Raw genomic sequence first — 18,459 nt, 5'->3', positions numbered from 1 at the left:
GAAAGAATCACGTCAATATCTCCAATGTCAAGGTCGCCACGACTAAAAATAGATTTAAAAAAAAAAAAAAACTTACAAAGGGGGTTAATTTTGTTTGTTTATTTCAAAAGTTCAGTTTGAGTTTTCTCCCTTAATCAGATTTTTTTTCACAATGAAAACCTGGTTTTGTGACAATTTTGTCCCTTGTTTATTATTATTAATGAGTGTATTGTTAATAAAGCACGTTGATGCACTTCCGATGGCCAATCCGCTATCACTGGAATTTATATTGCGCAACATGTAATTCAGCACGAAAGTATTTACACCTTGCTTATATTGAACAATCTTTACTCCGCGATAACATGAACTACGGTTCCAGTTATATGAGTGATAACATGAACTACGGTTCCAGTTATATGAGTGATAACATGAACTACGGTTCCAGTTATATGAGTGATAACATGAACTACGGTTCCAGTTATATGAGTGATAACATGAACTACGGTTCCAGTTATATGAGTGATAACATGAACTACGGTTCCAGTTATATGAGTGATAATACTACGGTTCAGTTATATGAGTTGATAACATGAACTACGGTTCCAGTTATATGAGTGATAACATGAACTACGGTTCCAGTTATATGAGTGATAACATGAACTACGGTTCCAGTTATATGAGTGATAACATGAACTACGGTTCCAGTTATATGAGCGATAACATGAACTACGGTTCCAGTTATATGAGTGATAACATGAACTACGGTTCCAGTTATATGAGTGATAACATGAACTACGGTTCCAGTTATATGAGTGATAACATGAACTACGGTTCCAGTTATATGAGTGATAACATGAACTACGGTTCCAGTTATATGAGTGATAACATGAACTACGGTTCCAGTTATATGAGTGATAACATGAACTACGGTTCCAGTTATATGAGTGATAACATGAACTACGGTTCCAGTTATATGAGTGATAACATGAACTACGGTTCCAGTTATATGAGTGATAACATGAACTACGGTTCCAGTTATATGAGTGATAACATGAACTACGGTTCCAGTTATATGAGTGATAACATGAACTACGGTTCCAGTTATATGAGTGATAACATGAACTACGGTTCCAGTTATATGAGTGATAACATGAACTACGGTTCCAGTTATATGAGTGATAACATGAACTACGGTTCCAGTTATATGAGTGATAACCTGAACTACGGTTCCAGTTATATGAGTGATAACATGAACTACGGTTCCAGTTATATGAGTGATAACATGAACTACGGTTCCCATTATATGAGTGAAAACATGAACTACGGTTCCAGTTATATGAGTGATAACATGAACACGGTTCCAGTTATATGAGTGATAACATCAACTACGGTTCCAGTTATATAAGTGATAACATGAACTACGGTTCCAGTTATATGAGTAATAACCACGTTTGGATATTGTTTGATACTAAACATTTACCGACGAGAGTTTAGACATTTCGTTATAACTACATTCGGTATCAAAGTCGATCATGTTCGTGTTTGTTTTGTTAATCGAGCGCGGATCAGATGTGATAAATTAATAGAAACACCTTGCTATTGATTATCCTAAATGACGTTGCTGTATATGATAAGTGAATTGATACTTTTTGGAAAAGTACATGCGTAGCTATTAATTCTTAAAACGGTCAACATGATATGATAACAAATATTCAATTATCGTTAATCTAATAATAAACCACCGAAACGCTGTTCTTCAATGTAAGTTATGTAGATCTATTATTTGAATAAAACAATAAACATGCCGTTTAATATATTTATTTTATAAAATATTCTATGTATTCTTTATTTGAATCTTCATAAGTAATGAAGTTATGTTGAGAATAAAAAACGCGTATTTTGTTTTGAAGTTTCAGACATAATTAAATTGATTTATTGTTTGGCGTTTTGCTATGCCGCGCGATATTTTAAAGACCGGCAGGCAATAAACGCAAATATTTTCATGAGATTTTGGTTGAGTTTGTTGATTCCCCTTTATGAAAATAAGTGCTAGACACGAACAATTTTTTTGTTATTTTGTAATATTACAACTTCATGCTCTTCTTTGTATACATTATACATTATTAATAAATAAAGTTCACATACTTATAACACCATGTTGAACGTACAGTAAAGCAATGGAACTGAGCATACCTCCCAACAAGTATTTTAATCTAAACAATACTGAAGCTATTCAGATAAAAACTATGTAGTTTTGTGTTATATTTGAAATAAAGTACTATACGTTGTATATATGCTGAACACATAATATATTTGGGTTTGAAGTTGATTTACTTGGAGTGCGTATACGTTACAAATAATTCGGTTTGAACCGAAAACTTAAACATTCATTAGGATCTACAGTGTAGAGGATGAATTTACTGGCTCACATATACACGTGTATTCAAGGCTCTTTCTGCTGAACCGTTAGCGTCACTCACGTTATCAAACGCGCTTGAACTCTGACGCTTCTCACCACGGAATGTTTCAAGCAATATAAGTTCAGATGGAGTCATTTTTCTATTTGCCAATGGTAGCCCAGAGGGTCTTCGCTGGCAAAGTTTCCTCTGGGGTGGCAATATCTGCGGAACTTCATTTTCAGCGGTATTGAAATCACATTTTCTGTTGTCAAAGATTCCATTAAGGCAATTCCAAGTGGCACTTGTTTTGGATTTGACCATCAAACTCGTTCCAGATGACCCTTCTCCACCGCCGTTACTTAACTGCACATTTGACCGGGTAAGAAGCTTTCTCTTAAGGCGGCATTTACACACACAACCACCAAGGGTTTTCAGGATAGGCAGCTTCCTATTGAAAACACAGCATGAACATACGTCATAAAACAGATATTATAAATGTATTTAAATGTTGTTTGTATTTTAGTAATTTGTAGATAAAACGTAGAGTTTTTTTATGAAGAACGATATTTTGTATCTTTCAAAAAAGTTTGCGTTACCACTAAAAATCAATACATAACAAACCATAACATGGAACAAACATATCACCTTATATATAAGCATATTCGTGTTCCGAATACTCCGTATATTATTGGATTTAACACAGAATTTAGCGCAGCAAGACTTTGAATAAAGGCCGTTACAGCGACTTGTGTCTGTGACGTCACTGTGTTAATATCCCTGTACACGTCAACAAGATTGAACACAAAGTAGGGAGACCAGGAAGTCACGAAGGCTGAAATTATACGGACAATACAATAATTTTATTCGAGATCAGTACATACTACATGATCTAGACCATAATGTGATTAAATACAATCTTGCGTTTGTCAGTTTTTTTTTCAGGTAATGTGTTTTCAACATTGAAACATGCATACATACATTGAAATACATTGTTCAAACTGCTTAGCATACACATGTAGAATGATGTACATGTACTTCTTACTGCTTGATATTTTGGCTTATATCTATTGAAAATTTATATTGTTGGTGACATTTTAAGAACATATGCTTAACGGTTTCCATAGAGAACGATGAATGTTTCATAATCAGAAGGATGTTACATCAGCCACACAATAATAAACCTAGTTGTTTTATTTGAACGAGTTTGACGGTAGATACTTAGACATCACCTTTTAAACACATTTTAAAATCATACACTCACAATCAGGCCATATTAACATAATGCCATGATATAATTGAATGCTTATTCCTTACCGGAAACATTGTAGACGCACACAAGTAATACGCCATGGTATTGTTAAGATAAGACAAATATGCATGTATTCATTTTGTGTTCGCGACTTCAATGTTAAATACTTTTGTATAAACAAACAAGCTGTTGCTCCTTACCAAGTATAAAAATGAGCGTCATTTTCACCGTTTTTATTTTTGCCTGCGGAATGATTCCTTTATTCCTTGTCCGATGGGTAGTTTGGATGTCTAAAAACAAAACGTTCGCACATTATTTAATTTCACTAGAAGAACGCACTGCTCTCTACGTAAAACATAGCATTAAATATACATTATGGGTAAAACGTTAAACGTCATTAAACAACAGATTCGCAATGCTATTTCAATGACGAAACGCCCTGTTTAATATTCAAAGAGTTAACGTTTGCCAAAACAAGCATTACGTTCTGAAGACTAAATTTATTTCATTTGTAAATGCCTTATATCACTTACTGTCGTCACTATCGGATGGCTGATTCCTGTTCAGACCCCTGCCTTTCCCCCAGATTACGCAAATGATAATCGTGTAGCACGAGATGATGACTGCTGCTGGGATTATAAACGCAGTCATGGCAATCAATGTTATGTAGACCTGCAAAGTAACGTATTATTCGGTAATTTAATTCGGATGACTTTCGAAAAAAACTCTATTATGTTCTCATCGAAATTTGTGGAATAACGTTATGTATCAAATTGAAGCTTCCTATGATCCTTAAAAAAGAACAGTTAGTGGCTTTCGTCCGTTATGCAACAACTGATATGACACATATCGTTAAAAAGCACTGAACATAGATTTGATATACATGTATAAAGTGCTATTTCTTTTTACACTCAAAGCAATGACTCATCATATTACTTTATCTATGTTTATTAATGTTTAAATCAAAAGCGAATAAACAATTTATTCTTTAAAAAAAAATTATTGTTATTCCATATACCTTCCAATGCCAGCGTTCCTGTAGTGTCATTATGCAGTGTGAGTCGCCGTTGAGGGTGACTGTATCGAACAGGAGAAACGAGGGAATGGAGAGAATGCCGGAGCTGATCCAAGCACCGTTTGCCAATATCCGGACTGTCGTGGCTTGAGTATATAAGAATACAGTGTTTGTCTATTTCCGTTGATATTACATACATACTTGGTGAAACATCACATTTGCCCTTACTCACAGCTCACACAATTTAAGTGCCCAATACAGCAATTGTGTGTTAATTACATACATTGCGCAGTATTATTTCCTTATCAGATACATAATTAAATCAATAGGAAACACATATTTACTGAACATGTATTCAATTGACAGTTCCTACAATCGCCTTGAAAAATAAATATTGTCAATGTATGTCTTGACCAGTGGTAAAAGCTGTCCAAACGATACACATGTCACGAGAACTATGCGCCTTACAGTGGCAATAAACACAACTAGCTTTTCTAATTGTTTTCTTTATTTGACGCTGAATTGTTACATTAAGGCGGTGTAACTGTAGAAATAATTATGCCAAAACTTAAGTAGTCTTCTTGTTTGTTAAATCTTCAACGTTTTGGGATTTCCAAAATAAACATTATGTTGCCATCTTAGCAAATGTCATTATTCTCTAATACACATATAGGTATCGAAAAGTGTCCGTTCTATCACTGATGGCAGCGTTAGTTATGTGTGACTGTACTATAAACATACATTATTTTACAAACATACCTTTGCGTGTAAATTTCATCGGCCTTGCAATTGCATCCGCGCGATCTATGCTAAGGGCAACTATCATGAACGTGGAAGCATATATCACAAACACCTGAAAATAACATCAGTCCGTCTAACGTTTGAGTTTGTTTATGGTGTATGTTTATTCATTGCAAATTTGAATATTTTACAAACAATAAGCATACTCAACAGATAATGCTAGTTATAAAAAAATACACATATTGTTCTAATATGTTGTGTCATAAATTTCAACGTTATATTTATATAATTCAAATTTTAATTCAAATTCCATGAATTTTAGGCGCAAAAGTGTAAACGATTCTATATGCAAATAAAATGATAATTTGCCACAAACAGACAATTAGAAAGGACACAAAACTACCTGAAAGAAGCGGACTATTTTACAAAGTGCGCGGCCACCATGCCAAACGATGAAACACTTCTCAGCAATCTCCACTGTCACGTGCATCAATCCCACAGACATATCTGCAATTATATCCTACTAAATTGAAATCGATTGTAAATTCCCTTATAAAAATATACAGATCAAAATAATTAAATGATTATTACAATTAAGCATACATTAATAAATATATAAATTAATAAGTACATAAATCAGTAAATACCTAACAAAATAAATGAATATAAAATAAATAATTAAATACGTAAATAAATACATAAAGCATAAATACGTAAATACATAACTACATAAATACATAAATACATAAATACGTAAATACGTAAATACGTAAATACTTAAATATGTAAATACGTAAATACATTAATACATAAATACATAAATACTTAAATACATAAATACATAAATACAAAGATACATAAATGCATAAATACATAAATACATAAATACATAAATACATAAATACATAAATACATAAATACATAAATACATAAATGCATAAATACATAAATACGTAAATGCATGAATACATAAATAATAAATACATAAATACATAAATACATAAATATATAAATAAATGAATACATAAATACATAAATACTTAAATATATAAATACATAAATACATAAATACATAAATAATTAAATAGTTAACTAAATAAGTAAATTAAATAATTTATTAAATAAATACATACAAATAAAATAAGAACGTAATTAAATAAATACATAAATACATTGATAACAAAATAAATATTTATTTAATTAATTAAACAAATAAATGAATAATAAATATGTACATGCATTTATTAGTTACTTAATATGTATTTACAAAAAGGTTTTTCGAATACAAGTTTTCATTTTGCAACATAATATTACAGAATAAAACAACAAAGCAATTTTTTTGCTGTACGATTATTTTGTAATTATTCGGTTTTTATTTCTATTAGATTATTTTGATGTTAATTGAACAACCCCCAATAAAACATACACATATTGGGTTGTTATAAAATGCTATGTCTATATTATCATTCAACTTGTTATATACTAACATTAACATGATGAGATTTAATGAACAATTCAAACATTAAATGATTACATGACGAACTACAGTTTTCATAATATATCAACAAAATAAAAATATTGCAGATATGGCTACCACCATTATTTGATGATGATATAATTCATTTTTGACGTCGCACGCTTTGTTGATAGTGAATCAATATGGAGCGAATTCAGACTATGCAAACACATTTAATTAAACCTCAATCCGTGACTTGTTTATGTTTGATGTATTTATTAATGGCAAGGACAGACGTGTTGAATACGTCGCATGAGTCAAATGACACTCGTTACCTGCTATAGCAAGGTTCATGATAAAGAAGTTCATCCGAGTTTTCGCACGTTTTTCAGAGAGCGCAATCCCGACAAGGACACATGTGTTGCTGACCACAATTAGGACAAATAGAGTCACCAACAGCACCAGTTGCGGCACCTGAAACAAAAGTTCTCAATTTATTATAAACTAAAATACACAGTACAGTTATATAGCGAACTAATAACCGATGAGTGTATTTGATCACAATATTTACAAGTTTGTCATGGGTATACTATTTTTGCAGAAAACGTTTACTTATCGTGCTGCAAACAATGTTTCTTACGATTATTCGGTATAATACAGTGGTAAAACGATTTTGTTTGACCGTGTCATGTCAAATTGTGCTGAACAATTTCGTTCGGCGGAGCGCATATGCACAAATAAAACATGTGGAATGCCTAATTATGGCCTTGCATATTTTATAGAAAAAAACAAAAAACACATTATAACGCTGCCTCATTATCAGTGATTTAGTTATTGTTCGCACATATGGTGTACAACATAATTAATAAAAACCGATTACATTTATGGTAACTCAGCGTTTCCCCAAAATACATATTTTGTCTTGGAATGATAGGCGGTGATAGTTTGCTCACAAACAATGACACTAATGAGTCGTCTTCGGTTATTGATTTCCCGTTATCAGTTATGGTGTGATGTAGTACTTCCGCGTCGGACGTTATTTAAATCTCGAATAAAAGGCCTATTTCCGGCATGGTAATGAACTCGATAGAACAGCACAATACGCTAGATTCAGTTTTAGTCTCGTTTGAATAACATGCGTATTTACCAAAAGAATGTATGTAGGAGGTATTTTCCTATTTATTTGAATACTGTAATATTTACATTTACATGTTTTTTAAACAGTACAAAAGTATATTACCGATTGTGTAACATAAATATCATTGTATGACTATTTTAGGGCCGCATACTCTTCACCAAATAAAATTTATAAACATAGACGATCCATTTTGTTATGTGTAGTTAATAATTGCATAAAGCTAACGGATATGTATGTTAATATGAGTGTGTATGCATTTGTGAAATATGTTATACCTAATAGCATTTTTCTGGTATTTATCTACAAACACGATTTTTAAATGAAACACATTTAACGATGTATTTTGCACTTTTTTGATAAATAATTCTTTCTACATGAACACATACATATTGGAATATTGATATGTGTTGCATTTCAAAATATATAAATGTATTGCTAGATAATTTAAGGTAACTGAAATATTGTTTGTTAAATGATTACAATATATTTATGTCAAGTTTTCTTTATGGATAACTTAAACATAAATGTTATGTTTGTTGATTTAGTCTGGGCTATGCAAGGTTTGGCGAGTAAAAGTCAAAACCATATTTGTTATAATTCTTATGTTTGATTATATAACGCTGGGGGTACCTTCCCGTATATATGATAGACAGTGTAAATGTTGAAACTAATATTATGCATGATTCAATAACTAACAAACTCATTCCGGATTTAAATTTACTTTTTCCTCGCTCTCAATAGAGATTCCCGTATGGATTAAGTACTACCATTTACTGCCGGGGGGGGGGGGGGGCGACGAAGAAAGCCGGAACTTGAGGAGATCTGCCAGTGGATAGTCGACTGCTGGCAGCAACTAGATCCTGCAATCATCCAGCATGCATTCAAGAAGTGCTGCATCAGCAACCATCTTGACGGCACAGAAGATGACATACTATTCAAGGACCTAATTAAAAGCCGATCCCCAGTTCCTGACCTCGCCGCAGACGAAGACGATGAGAGCGAAGACGATGAGACAGATCCAACCGGAGAGGAGACAGTCTACACGGATGTTGATCCGCAAGGCATGCCTTCAGAAGAAATTGCTCGCTTTTTCCAAAGCGACGATGAAGAGAGCGATTTCGAGGGGTTCGACGAAAGTGACCTGTGATCAACTCGTCACTAACGAGAAACAAAAAACAGCCCTTTTCAGGGCAACCATTTGTCTTAGAAAGAATTGTCTCAAAATTGTCACATTGGTATCAAATTAACCATATGTTTGCGTTAATAAAACAATCAACGGTAATATAAACAATAGACAGATATTTATTATGCAACTGTCATGACAACGGCCCGATAACACATCGCGATCACTATACCGGGGTAGCACTGTGAAACAGATGTGTGATAACGCCAAATTGGTTTGCTATTTTCACAACACAAAAATATATTTTCCCCATTTTGTTGCTTACCCGACGCTTACGCTTGCAAATCTATTTCTCATGTATTTTCCTGTCAAGTCTTTGTCTAAAAGCGCGCGAAAATTAGAGTGGGTGTAAACACTGTCGAACGTAATGTGTACTGGGAATGCAATAGCTTGCCGATATGGTCAATAATTACCGGTATTGCTCTAAATGTCGTTATTGTTTAAAATAATACGTTCAAATAAACTTAATGGAGAAAATATATAAAGACATTTAACATGTGGGAGAACAAATGACAGCGATCACTTTAAACAGGAATCTTCAATCTGAAATTTTATTTAAACAAGTGTGAATACATTTTTTTCGGAAATGACAGTGTCATGGCCGATTTCGGACACTGAATTTTTTAGTGCGTATTTTACTCGGATTTTGAATTTTTACCAAAAAATTTGGACCAAAGTTGGGGGTGCGTATTAAACACGAGGGCGTATTATATTCGCGAATTTACGGTATTTATGAAGCATTTGAATCGTGTTTAGAATCTCATCAAATGAATAAGTATTGCGAGATATGTAATGGTAACCGTACTTTTTTCTATCATACTATCATTTTGCAGACCAAACATCATAAATGTAAATGGGATATTTCAGTTCCTCGCTATTTTTTCATGTAAATTGAAAAGGAAAATCGCGCACAGGATGTAATGTACAGACTAATAATTAATATACGGCGGATGCAACGGGAATGCTCTTTTGTTTATCATAAAATAACGTACACGTATTGTAGACAAACACGATTATGTAATATTAAGCTTCGTCATAATACAGTGAAGGTAAAGGTGTCAATAAGTCAGATTATGCTTAGTATTAAACGTGTGATTTGCATCTTTAAAATGATTCAATTATGTAACTTCTTACCAAACACAATTGACAAAAAAATAAATAATAGAATCTATAAACCAAACGTTACGATGCAATATGCCATCCGTGTATTCATATGACTTCAAAGTTGTCTCGCATCCAACAATGCAATTGAAAACATTCACAGATGCATACAATTAATTAAAGCAAATATCAATAAATCAGCCAAACCTTCCAAAATGCTACGTTTTGATCAACAATATAGTAATCCTCGTATGATATATTCAGGTCAGTATAAAGGTCCCTCTGTTTCGCGTAAGTGGCAGAAACGAATGTTGAAACGCTTGAGTGCATCAAGCTCCGTGTTGATATATCCATCATTTGCGAACAATGCTAATTAACTTTCATTTTAGATAGAACTCCAGGAAGATTCATAAAAGTAAAAATTTATAGTAAGCCACTTTGTAATATAAACTCGCAAATTACATATAATTATTGTTTATTCCATTCTTGCATCAACTGTATTACGTATCAACTTCTTACTCGCAATAAATACAAGTAAATGTTTAGAACTGCTAGGCTTCCAATTTAAAATAATGTGATTTTTTTTCATTGTTGTCTGATAAACTCGTTTATTCCAGTTAACGGTACGTAATCAAAATAACAAGTAAACGAATTTTCAGAACTCGAAGCCACTATTTATTGGTCCCGTCATAACACCACAGCGGTTCTACTACATCAGACACAGTCTATTTAGTGCACCGCTGCTTTCCCATTTCCCAATAAGCCACACTTCAATCTGTCCAATCGGAATATAGCGGATTTGTTCTACAATCGTTCTTTTAAATTACCCTCGAATGTAGTTTATTACGATTTTGAAGAAGATACCTTGATACACAGCTAATAAAAAGATGTGTGTACACTTGAACAGGAATAAGTCCACGTATCAATGTGTTATATTAAGGTGTCAACACAAAACACACACAAATTAATATAACTGGGATCATCGCAAATACACATCCAACTAATAAATAGTAACGCTCATATACAAGACACACACTGATTGTTGAAAGTTCATTCTTGATACATTTATGTAGTGAATAGCATTTGAAAAATGGTTATAAAACAACGTTTTTATTACCAACACTACAATAACCCGCTTTTTAACGTTGATACCGTCCATTAACACTACAGTAATAGTTATTTATTGTCATGCGGTAGATTAGACTCGACTCGTTAATGATTTTCTTACTGAAGCCTTACAACATAACGCCTGATTTAAACATCAGCTGACATCGTAAGTTTAAATCTTCTCTAATACATTGCTTAATTAACAATAATAAATTTGAACATTTGTTTAATAATTGCGCTATACTAATATCTAACCGTATTATAATAGCCTTAGTGTTTTGTGTAATGATTGTAAACAACTAACATACCATACATGGACATTTAACAGTTGAATTAAGCTCAGTTTCTAAGCATTTTGTAACAATTCTCTATCTAAATTGTGATATAGAAAATGCATACTTGTTTTAATTAATCGTTCATAAAACGACAAATCATTCCTGTTCAATATTACTGTGATGAAGCAATATAATTATGAAATGTAAACGCTCCCGTAAACAATAATAGCGCGTTTAATGTAAGTCATATTTCATTATATCTCATTTTTTAAGGAATATAACAAATCTAATAATGGGAGTCCATCGGTTCATCTACCACTATAGAACGTATATTCAAGATGATTCGTCCATAGTCATGAGTCTTCAACCATCCGTATATTACACTTCTCACAATATCTGATGAAACAAAAACGTGTATGTTTTAGCAAAATTTAAGAGGAAACGATTTTGGTTTTTGTATATAAGATGTTCGTGTAGTCTAGAAAATAAAAACTCACCTGCCAAAAGACAACGTTTTGGTCGTAGACATAATATTCGTAATATTCAGTGAAGTTTACGTTATATTCGGGAAACACTAGAGTATTGTTAATAACGTAACAAGCGTTGTCAGAGCATGTCTTTGCTTTCTCCATCATGCATGCGTGTTTTCCGGTTAATCGAAACAATGGCACATTAATTTATATTCGTATACATATTCACATCATATTGAACAATCTTGTATATTGATTTTAACTGTCTGTCGGAATTTAAACATAGTATAAGAATCATTGGTTTTATATATGCACTTTAAAATAAAAAAAATAAATCCACAGTTAAACAATTACTTATTCGAACACAATTCCTTCCTGTAACGTTGCTTACAAAACTGTCACATTTTTTATCAGACATGTTATACACTATATTAATAAGTATTTATCAAATGGCATATTATTTAAATGGTGTTTTAGCAGAAAAGCTCGCGCGATTCAGTTTCGCCTGTGTTCACTGAACGGTTTAAATTGTGCAGATCCATTCACTTAAATAGCATAACATACACGATAGTGTTCATCCAATAAGCATGCTGCAGCAATATGCATAATTAATGTGTGAACTAAGCGCACACTAACACGCGCTTCGTTAGATACAAACATATCGGAAAGATATAAATTTGAATTGAAACATTCCTGGAAAAATCTAGTCTCTTTGCGATTTATGTGATAGTCGATGTTTTTCTATCCATTTGCACACGACCACCTCTGGTATTTCAAAACCTTTTAATAAAATATACGTTTACGGTATTTTTTGCAAAGCAAGAAGAAGAAACTAATGCCCATACGTCCACTTTTTTGATATCTGTACTCAGAAACAATGTTCATTACACTGAAACACTTTCTAGTAACTACAATATTTTCCTTTGCTAATGACTGACCATCTATACAAATGATCCCAGACAGTGCTTCCGTACCATTAGTTGGTCTCTACGGGCGTTTACAACGATCATAACAACTATGTTCATGTGATTCCAAAAGTGGTATATTGAGAGTCGAATTAAACTGTGTCTAATACAGGTAGAGGTATTTCTTGGAAGACGTTGCTAATTGCAAAATGCATTCTTTTTTTTTTGGTAAGTTTATTTATAAAACAGTCAGTTATAGCAGTCAATAATATTTATTTTTCAAATTTAAAGGAAAAGAAACTAAATGGAAGGATAATTTAATTTTCTTACATGAGACATTTAGTGTGACAATATCGCTTGGTTTGCATGGTAACAATGTTACATCCCTCTTAACATCTCTACGCTTTTTTACCGTTTTCTATTAGATAACAACCGAACACACTTGTACCGAGTTAAACATTACCACATATAATGCCATTAAGGTTTACAACGTTTGTTTAACATCGTTCGGTAGTTTAAATAAATGCGCATATATCTCGTCAGGGTTTCTTTGACGCTATGTGATGTTGTATAGGCGCAAAACAAAAAGGCGATGAACAAACAACTTGTTCGTTCACAATAGTTATTTATTATTTTAGCGGGGTGTTGAGTTGGTGTACCGAATTGGTGTTGTGTGCGCTTTGTGGTTAGTTTTGCTCTCTGTCTGTATTGATGGAATACAGTATTTGCGGTAAGTGACTGTATGACACTTTTAAAAGCCTATGCTACCTTCTTATATAGCGCCAATATTGACTATATTGTATTAAGGCAAACATTAATGGTTGCTTATTACCCTACATCAACATGATACGTTTGCATAATTCAATTCAATTCAATTCAATGTTTTATTAGAGTCTCATTCGCAATACATATACAATTAAAATACATACAAAAGCACAGTTACATGTATGCGACCAATCATAATCTGATTTATAAGAGACTATATAATTACATACATATATACATAAACAATTATTGACTAACAAATGAATTCCACATCGTTAAAACTTACTTCTATTAAAATAAGTTATTGTAGCTAAGACTATGTGGTTTTATTTACACTTGTCAATATTGTTCATACATTAAAATACCATTTGTTTTTGTTTTTTAAAACCTAGACTAGTCTATAAACTATTTTACAAATGTACAGCATAAAACTTAAGTATATACAATTCATTTTTCATATGTGATGTTTGTCAAAGGTGTAAATCCTTGTTAAGTGATATTTATCCGATAATGCAGAACCGTCAGCAACAGTTATTATGAAGTGCGGATTGCTCGATGATTTGTTCTGCCAATTTGAGTGAAATGCAATTATAACCACATGTACTTGTGTTGCTTACATGTATTATTTAGTCCTTATTTTGAATACACCCAACTCCTTAAAGAACTCGCATACCAAACATACAGTACCACTAAAATATATTGTTGGAAATTTAAAAAATGCCTTAAAGATTAAAAAAAAGTTATCTTTGCTGACTGTCTAGAATCTGCATGAATATCAAAGGAGTTCTATGTAGATTTATTTACTATAAATGCCTATCATAAACGTAATTATAGTGTGATCTTATAATTTTTGAGAAAAAACTAGTTGTCTTAATGAAGCAAACCTTTATGAACGAATAATTTTAAAGAAACACGCCTATATTAACTAGACAGTCCAGTACATCATCGTTAAGAGTGTATACTTAACAAGTATATTCGTAAGTTTGTTAATGTTATGCAACGATTGCAAGTGAAAAGCGGTTCGTTAATTAAATATATTTACCGACAAACTCCGTTATTCCTACTTCAGGAGTGGCATTAATAGAAACTTTATGGTTCGTGAAACGGGTAACAAATGTAACGGACTTTATGATAATTATTTAGTTAGTTTTATTGCAGAAACACGCAACGTGGGCACGGTTACTTAGTCAGGACAGGTGGAAATGCATTTGACGATAGTCAATTCAAAATCAATAAATAGCTTATTTGTTGAACATGTAAACTTTTTGCAAAAAATATATTCATTGGCATAAATATATTTATATAAGATACTCGTCATTATATTTTTAATAACGACACTCTGATGTCAATATGATACAATAACAATAAAACGACCCGTGTTATGTGCAAATTGTGAACGATTAGTGAGCCGTAATATCAATGTCAAAGCCATTATGGGGGCAACGTCTACAGTTCATATTATCGGAACATAAATAGCAGGATAAATGTCGCCAATAGCAAGCTTAAAACCACGTTAAACGTGTCGTGTCTCTAAACTGTGGTAATTGCTTTTCGGTGTTAACGCAAACATGCGACAATAATGTTCAACACGGAAGAAAAATAGTCCTAACCAAGCATCCTTAAGATCAACTGATATAATAGAATTGGCTTTTTTAGCCAAACACAATGATACCGGTTCACTGTTTACCGACCAGACTATTTCCATGGTATCAAAATGCTTATATTAATCTATAAATAACATTCATACGAAACGAATCAATATGTCGCATTCTTGTTGGGGCTTAACAAAACTTAACGGGCCTAGTTAAAGAAATATTTTGAAACAGTATATAGCTTTCAACTTTGAGTAGTTGTCCACCTTAAAGGATTGTATTATTAGTATGTATTACGTTCATCCAACACTCTGTTTAAGATGTAGTTACAAACGAAAAAAATCAACATGGCCATCTACGAGATATAGCAACTTGTCTCTACTGGATAAATCTGTGTTTGAACTCATGTATTTATTTAATAGGGTTCGGCATTCCACATGTGATTACTTGCTTATGTGCCTTGTTTGATGTTACGCGACTTCTTATGTGTACATATAAGTATTTAGTTCTATTGTTATCGCGTGCGTTTGTACTTAAACAAAAAATAGTCAATGCCCAAATACAAATCCCATCGAAGTGATGATAGTATTGTGTTTAAACTTGTTGCGCTTGATAACATTTCTAATTAGAACATAAAGTGGATTATTTGTCATATAATTACCTTTACATGAATTTTTATCGGAAATATTAAATGTAAGAATTCTTCTGAATGTATCAACACTGATAAGTCTTGGAGACACAGCCGAATATTTCCAAACAGGCCGCCTTTAATAAAACTGTTATCGTTGAATAGTGCATATAACATTAATGATAACAATGTCAGATTTTACATAAACTTCACTAATCGCCACTTATGTCATGCCGTGCAGTTAATGACTTGGCATTCCATGTTTCAGTACTAAACAGTTTCATGAGATTAATGCGTTTTATATTGATAAACTAAAATAACACGCAAATGTTAAAATACCAACAATTTTAAGTCTATAATGTAAGGTGGGAGGACGTTTTAACAATGTCTTTGTACACATTCATAACACATAAATCGGTTGACGCAACGGTTTACTGAACTATTAGCATTTCAAAAAGATAATTGGAATACAAATGCAACTGTTCATACGGTGGATAAATATTTTCAAGTGGGCATAAGAACATTTTATGCATTGTTTTCTGTTTTGGTGTGTGTCTTGTTCAATTTGTTATTCCGAAGTTGTAACACAGAAAAGCATGCCGCAAATCGTATAGACTATATTCGCATACTGAGAAGACACGCGTTTTATTTATACATATGGACTTTGGTCTGTGAAAATGGGTTTCATGCATGTTCATACAGTATCGTCCAGGAATAGTCGGTACAATCCGCACAGGATTATCAGGGATGACACTTTTCGCCTACACTAGATTTTTGTTAAGAAAAAAGTTTCTTGATAAAAAACTTACATAAACGCAGAAAGTGTCGTCACTGATAAGCCTGTTCGGACTGCACAGGCTAATTTGGGACGACACTTTACGCACATGCATTAAGCCCCCTTTTTGCCATGCACAATTCATACATATTCATTTACTTGTATTAATTGGGAAGAAACATACTGCTTCTCTTCCACTTCGCGTTGCTACCTTATACAATACACACAATAAAGAAAGTCAAATATTCATTTAAGTTGCCAAAAAATTTGTTGTGCAGTGAGGTGCATGTGTAAGATTATGTTGTAATAAAATGTCAAAGATAATATAAGAAGAACGACGTATGCTACTTACAGTTTATCCGGTAACTAGTGACAGTAGCTAACGCATTAGGATTTTCAAATAATTGCAATTGTGTAAACGTGCATTGGCGATAACATTATTTAAAATTACACTGTGTGGTTAAATAGATTGTTATTTGTTTTGTTTTTTGAATGTATATTAAAATATGTGTGTGTGTGTGTGTGTGTTTATATTGTCTTTATGTATCTTTTACGCCTTATTTACTTGTATGCATGGGTTATAATAAAGAACTGCGAACAAGTATATCAAATAGGTCCTGCTTTATTTTAATGAATAATTATGTTAACTAGGCTGAAATGTGAAATTAAGTGGGTATAGACAAAACGGTGGTAACTTTGTAATGCCGCAGATCGTTTCTTGTTTTTCATGCTTTTTTTGTTTTCTCTCATATATAATTTATTTTGAAAATATAGGTTGAATGTGTGTAAACCATTATAAATGAGTGCCTACATGTGGTTTTTTACACTTGTGAAAATCTAAAAACAAGTCTGAATGAGTGTGACATATATGTTATTTGTTATATTACAAATGTGTTATGCATGAACATGTAAACCTTTCATATGTAAATGTCAGACATGATAAAATAAATTAGAAACAAAGTATTTATCAGTGCTGTCATAACGTGTGTCAATATTTATATAGCAAAAATAGGCCGAGATGACCATATTTTTTGCATTGATGTCAAATATAAATTTAGATCTGAGAAAATCCAACGGTAAATGCAGTATTCTATCGTTGAGTTCATTCATCATTTTTTCTAAGACAGTCTGACATTCACAGATCTGTGTTGTGGCTCTAGTACCAAGAAGGAGATACCTGTTTGCGGTATGATGATTATCATATATGGCTAAATACTGGGTTTGCAATGAATATCACAGTCCGACGTCATTTTTAGAACAGTCTAATGAAAAGAGTTGGCATCCCACTGATTTACATACTCACGGGTGTTTACTGAGCATACATTAACCCGATCATATTATATAACTGTATCTTTTGCCAACATGTGTTTTATTGGAGTTTAAGCCTCAAGTTATAAATAATACTTTTTTTATTTGCATATTCGTTTTTTTTAAATTTGTTCCGTAGAAACGATTTCTGTTTTTGATTAAAGAAAACAACTTAAAACATTGTTCAAAAGCGTTATGCAAAAAATAATTTTGCAGTTAGGATATCTTCAAACATTTGTTATATATATATATATATATATAATGTTGTTAACCATTCATTGTGTTGAAGAGTCCTTCAAGAAATGATAATCATATGCATGGAGAGATGCTTTAAGAACTGAATGTTCAAACTATAAGCCGTGCTAAGTCAACG

General features: G+C 32.5%; 2 protein-coding genes across 2 annotated transcripts; one reads left to right on the top strand and one right to left on the bottom strand.

Moving 5' to 3' along the window:
* Nucleotides 1-568: 568 nt before the first annotated feature.
* Nucleotides 569-1,351, top strand: LOC127839597 (homeobox protein 2-like). The gene has a single exon (XM_052367985.1). It carries the CDS (start codon nt 569-571, stop codon nt 1,349-1,351), a length of 783 nt encoding a protein of 260 aa, XP_052223945.1.
* Nucleotides 1,352-2,396: 1,045 nt separating this feature from the next.
* Nucleotides 2,397-5,888, bottom strand: LOC127839596 (cardioacceleratory peptide receptor-like). Its single transcript, XM_052367984.1, has 7 exons — nt 5,787-5,888; nt 5,402-5,495; nt 4,646-4,788; nt 4,161-4,299; nt 3,828-3,917; nt 3,119-3,210; nt 2,397-2,771 (listed from the first exon to the last, which is right to left on the bottom strand). Exons 1-7 carry the CDS (start codon nt 5,886-5,888, stop codon nt 2,397-2,399), a joined length of 1,035 nt encoding a protein of 344 aa, XP_052223944.1.
* Nucleotides 5,889-18,459: the final 12,571 nt, after the last annotated feature.

The sequence above is a fragment of the Dreissena polymorpha genome, chromosome 7 (genome assembly GCF_020536995.1).
Source record: "Dreissena polymorpha isolate Duluth1 chromosome 7, UMN_Dpol_1.0, whole genome shotgun sequence".
Lineage (NCBI taxonomy): Eukaryota > Metazoa > Mollusca > Bivalvia > Myida > Dreissenidae > Dreissena > Dreissena polymorpha.
This window is presented reverse-complemented; position numbering and strand designations above follow the sequence as displayed.

Bases quoted from the DNA above. Each gene is read 5' to 3' on its own strand.
- LOC127839596 (XM_052367984.1), bottom strand. From the start codon at position 5,888: ATGTCTGTGGGATTGATGCACGTGACAGTGGAGATTGCTGAGAAGTGT. The intron at 4,789-5,401 runs GTATGTTTGTAA...TATATACTCAAG, and splicing joins GATGAAATTTACACGCAAAG to CCACGACAGTCCGGATATTG. The intron at 3,918-4,160 runs GTAAGTGATATA...TTTTGTTTTTAG, and splicing joins GCCATCCGATAGTGACGACA to ACATCCAAACTACCCATCGG.
- LOC127839597 (XM_052367985.1), top strand. From the start codon at position 569: ATGAACTACGGTTCCAGTTATATGAGTGATAACATGAACTACGGTTCC.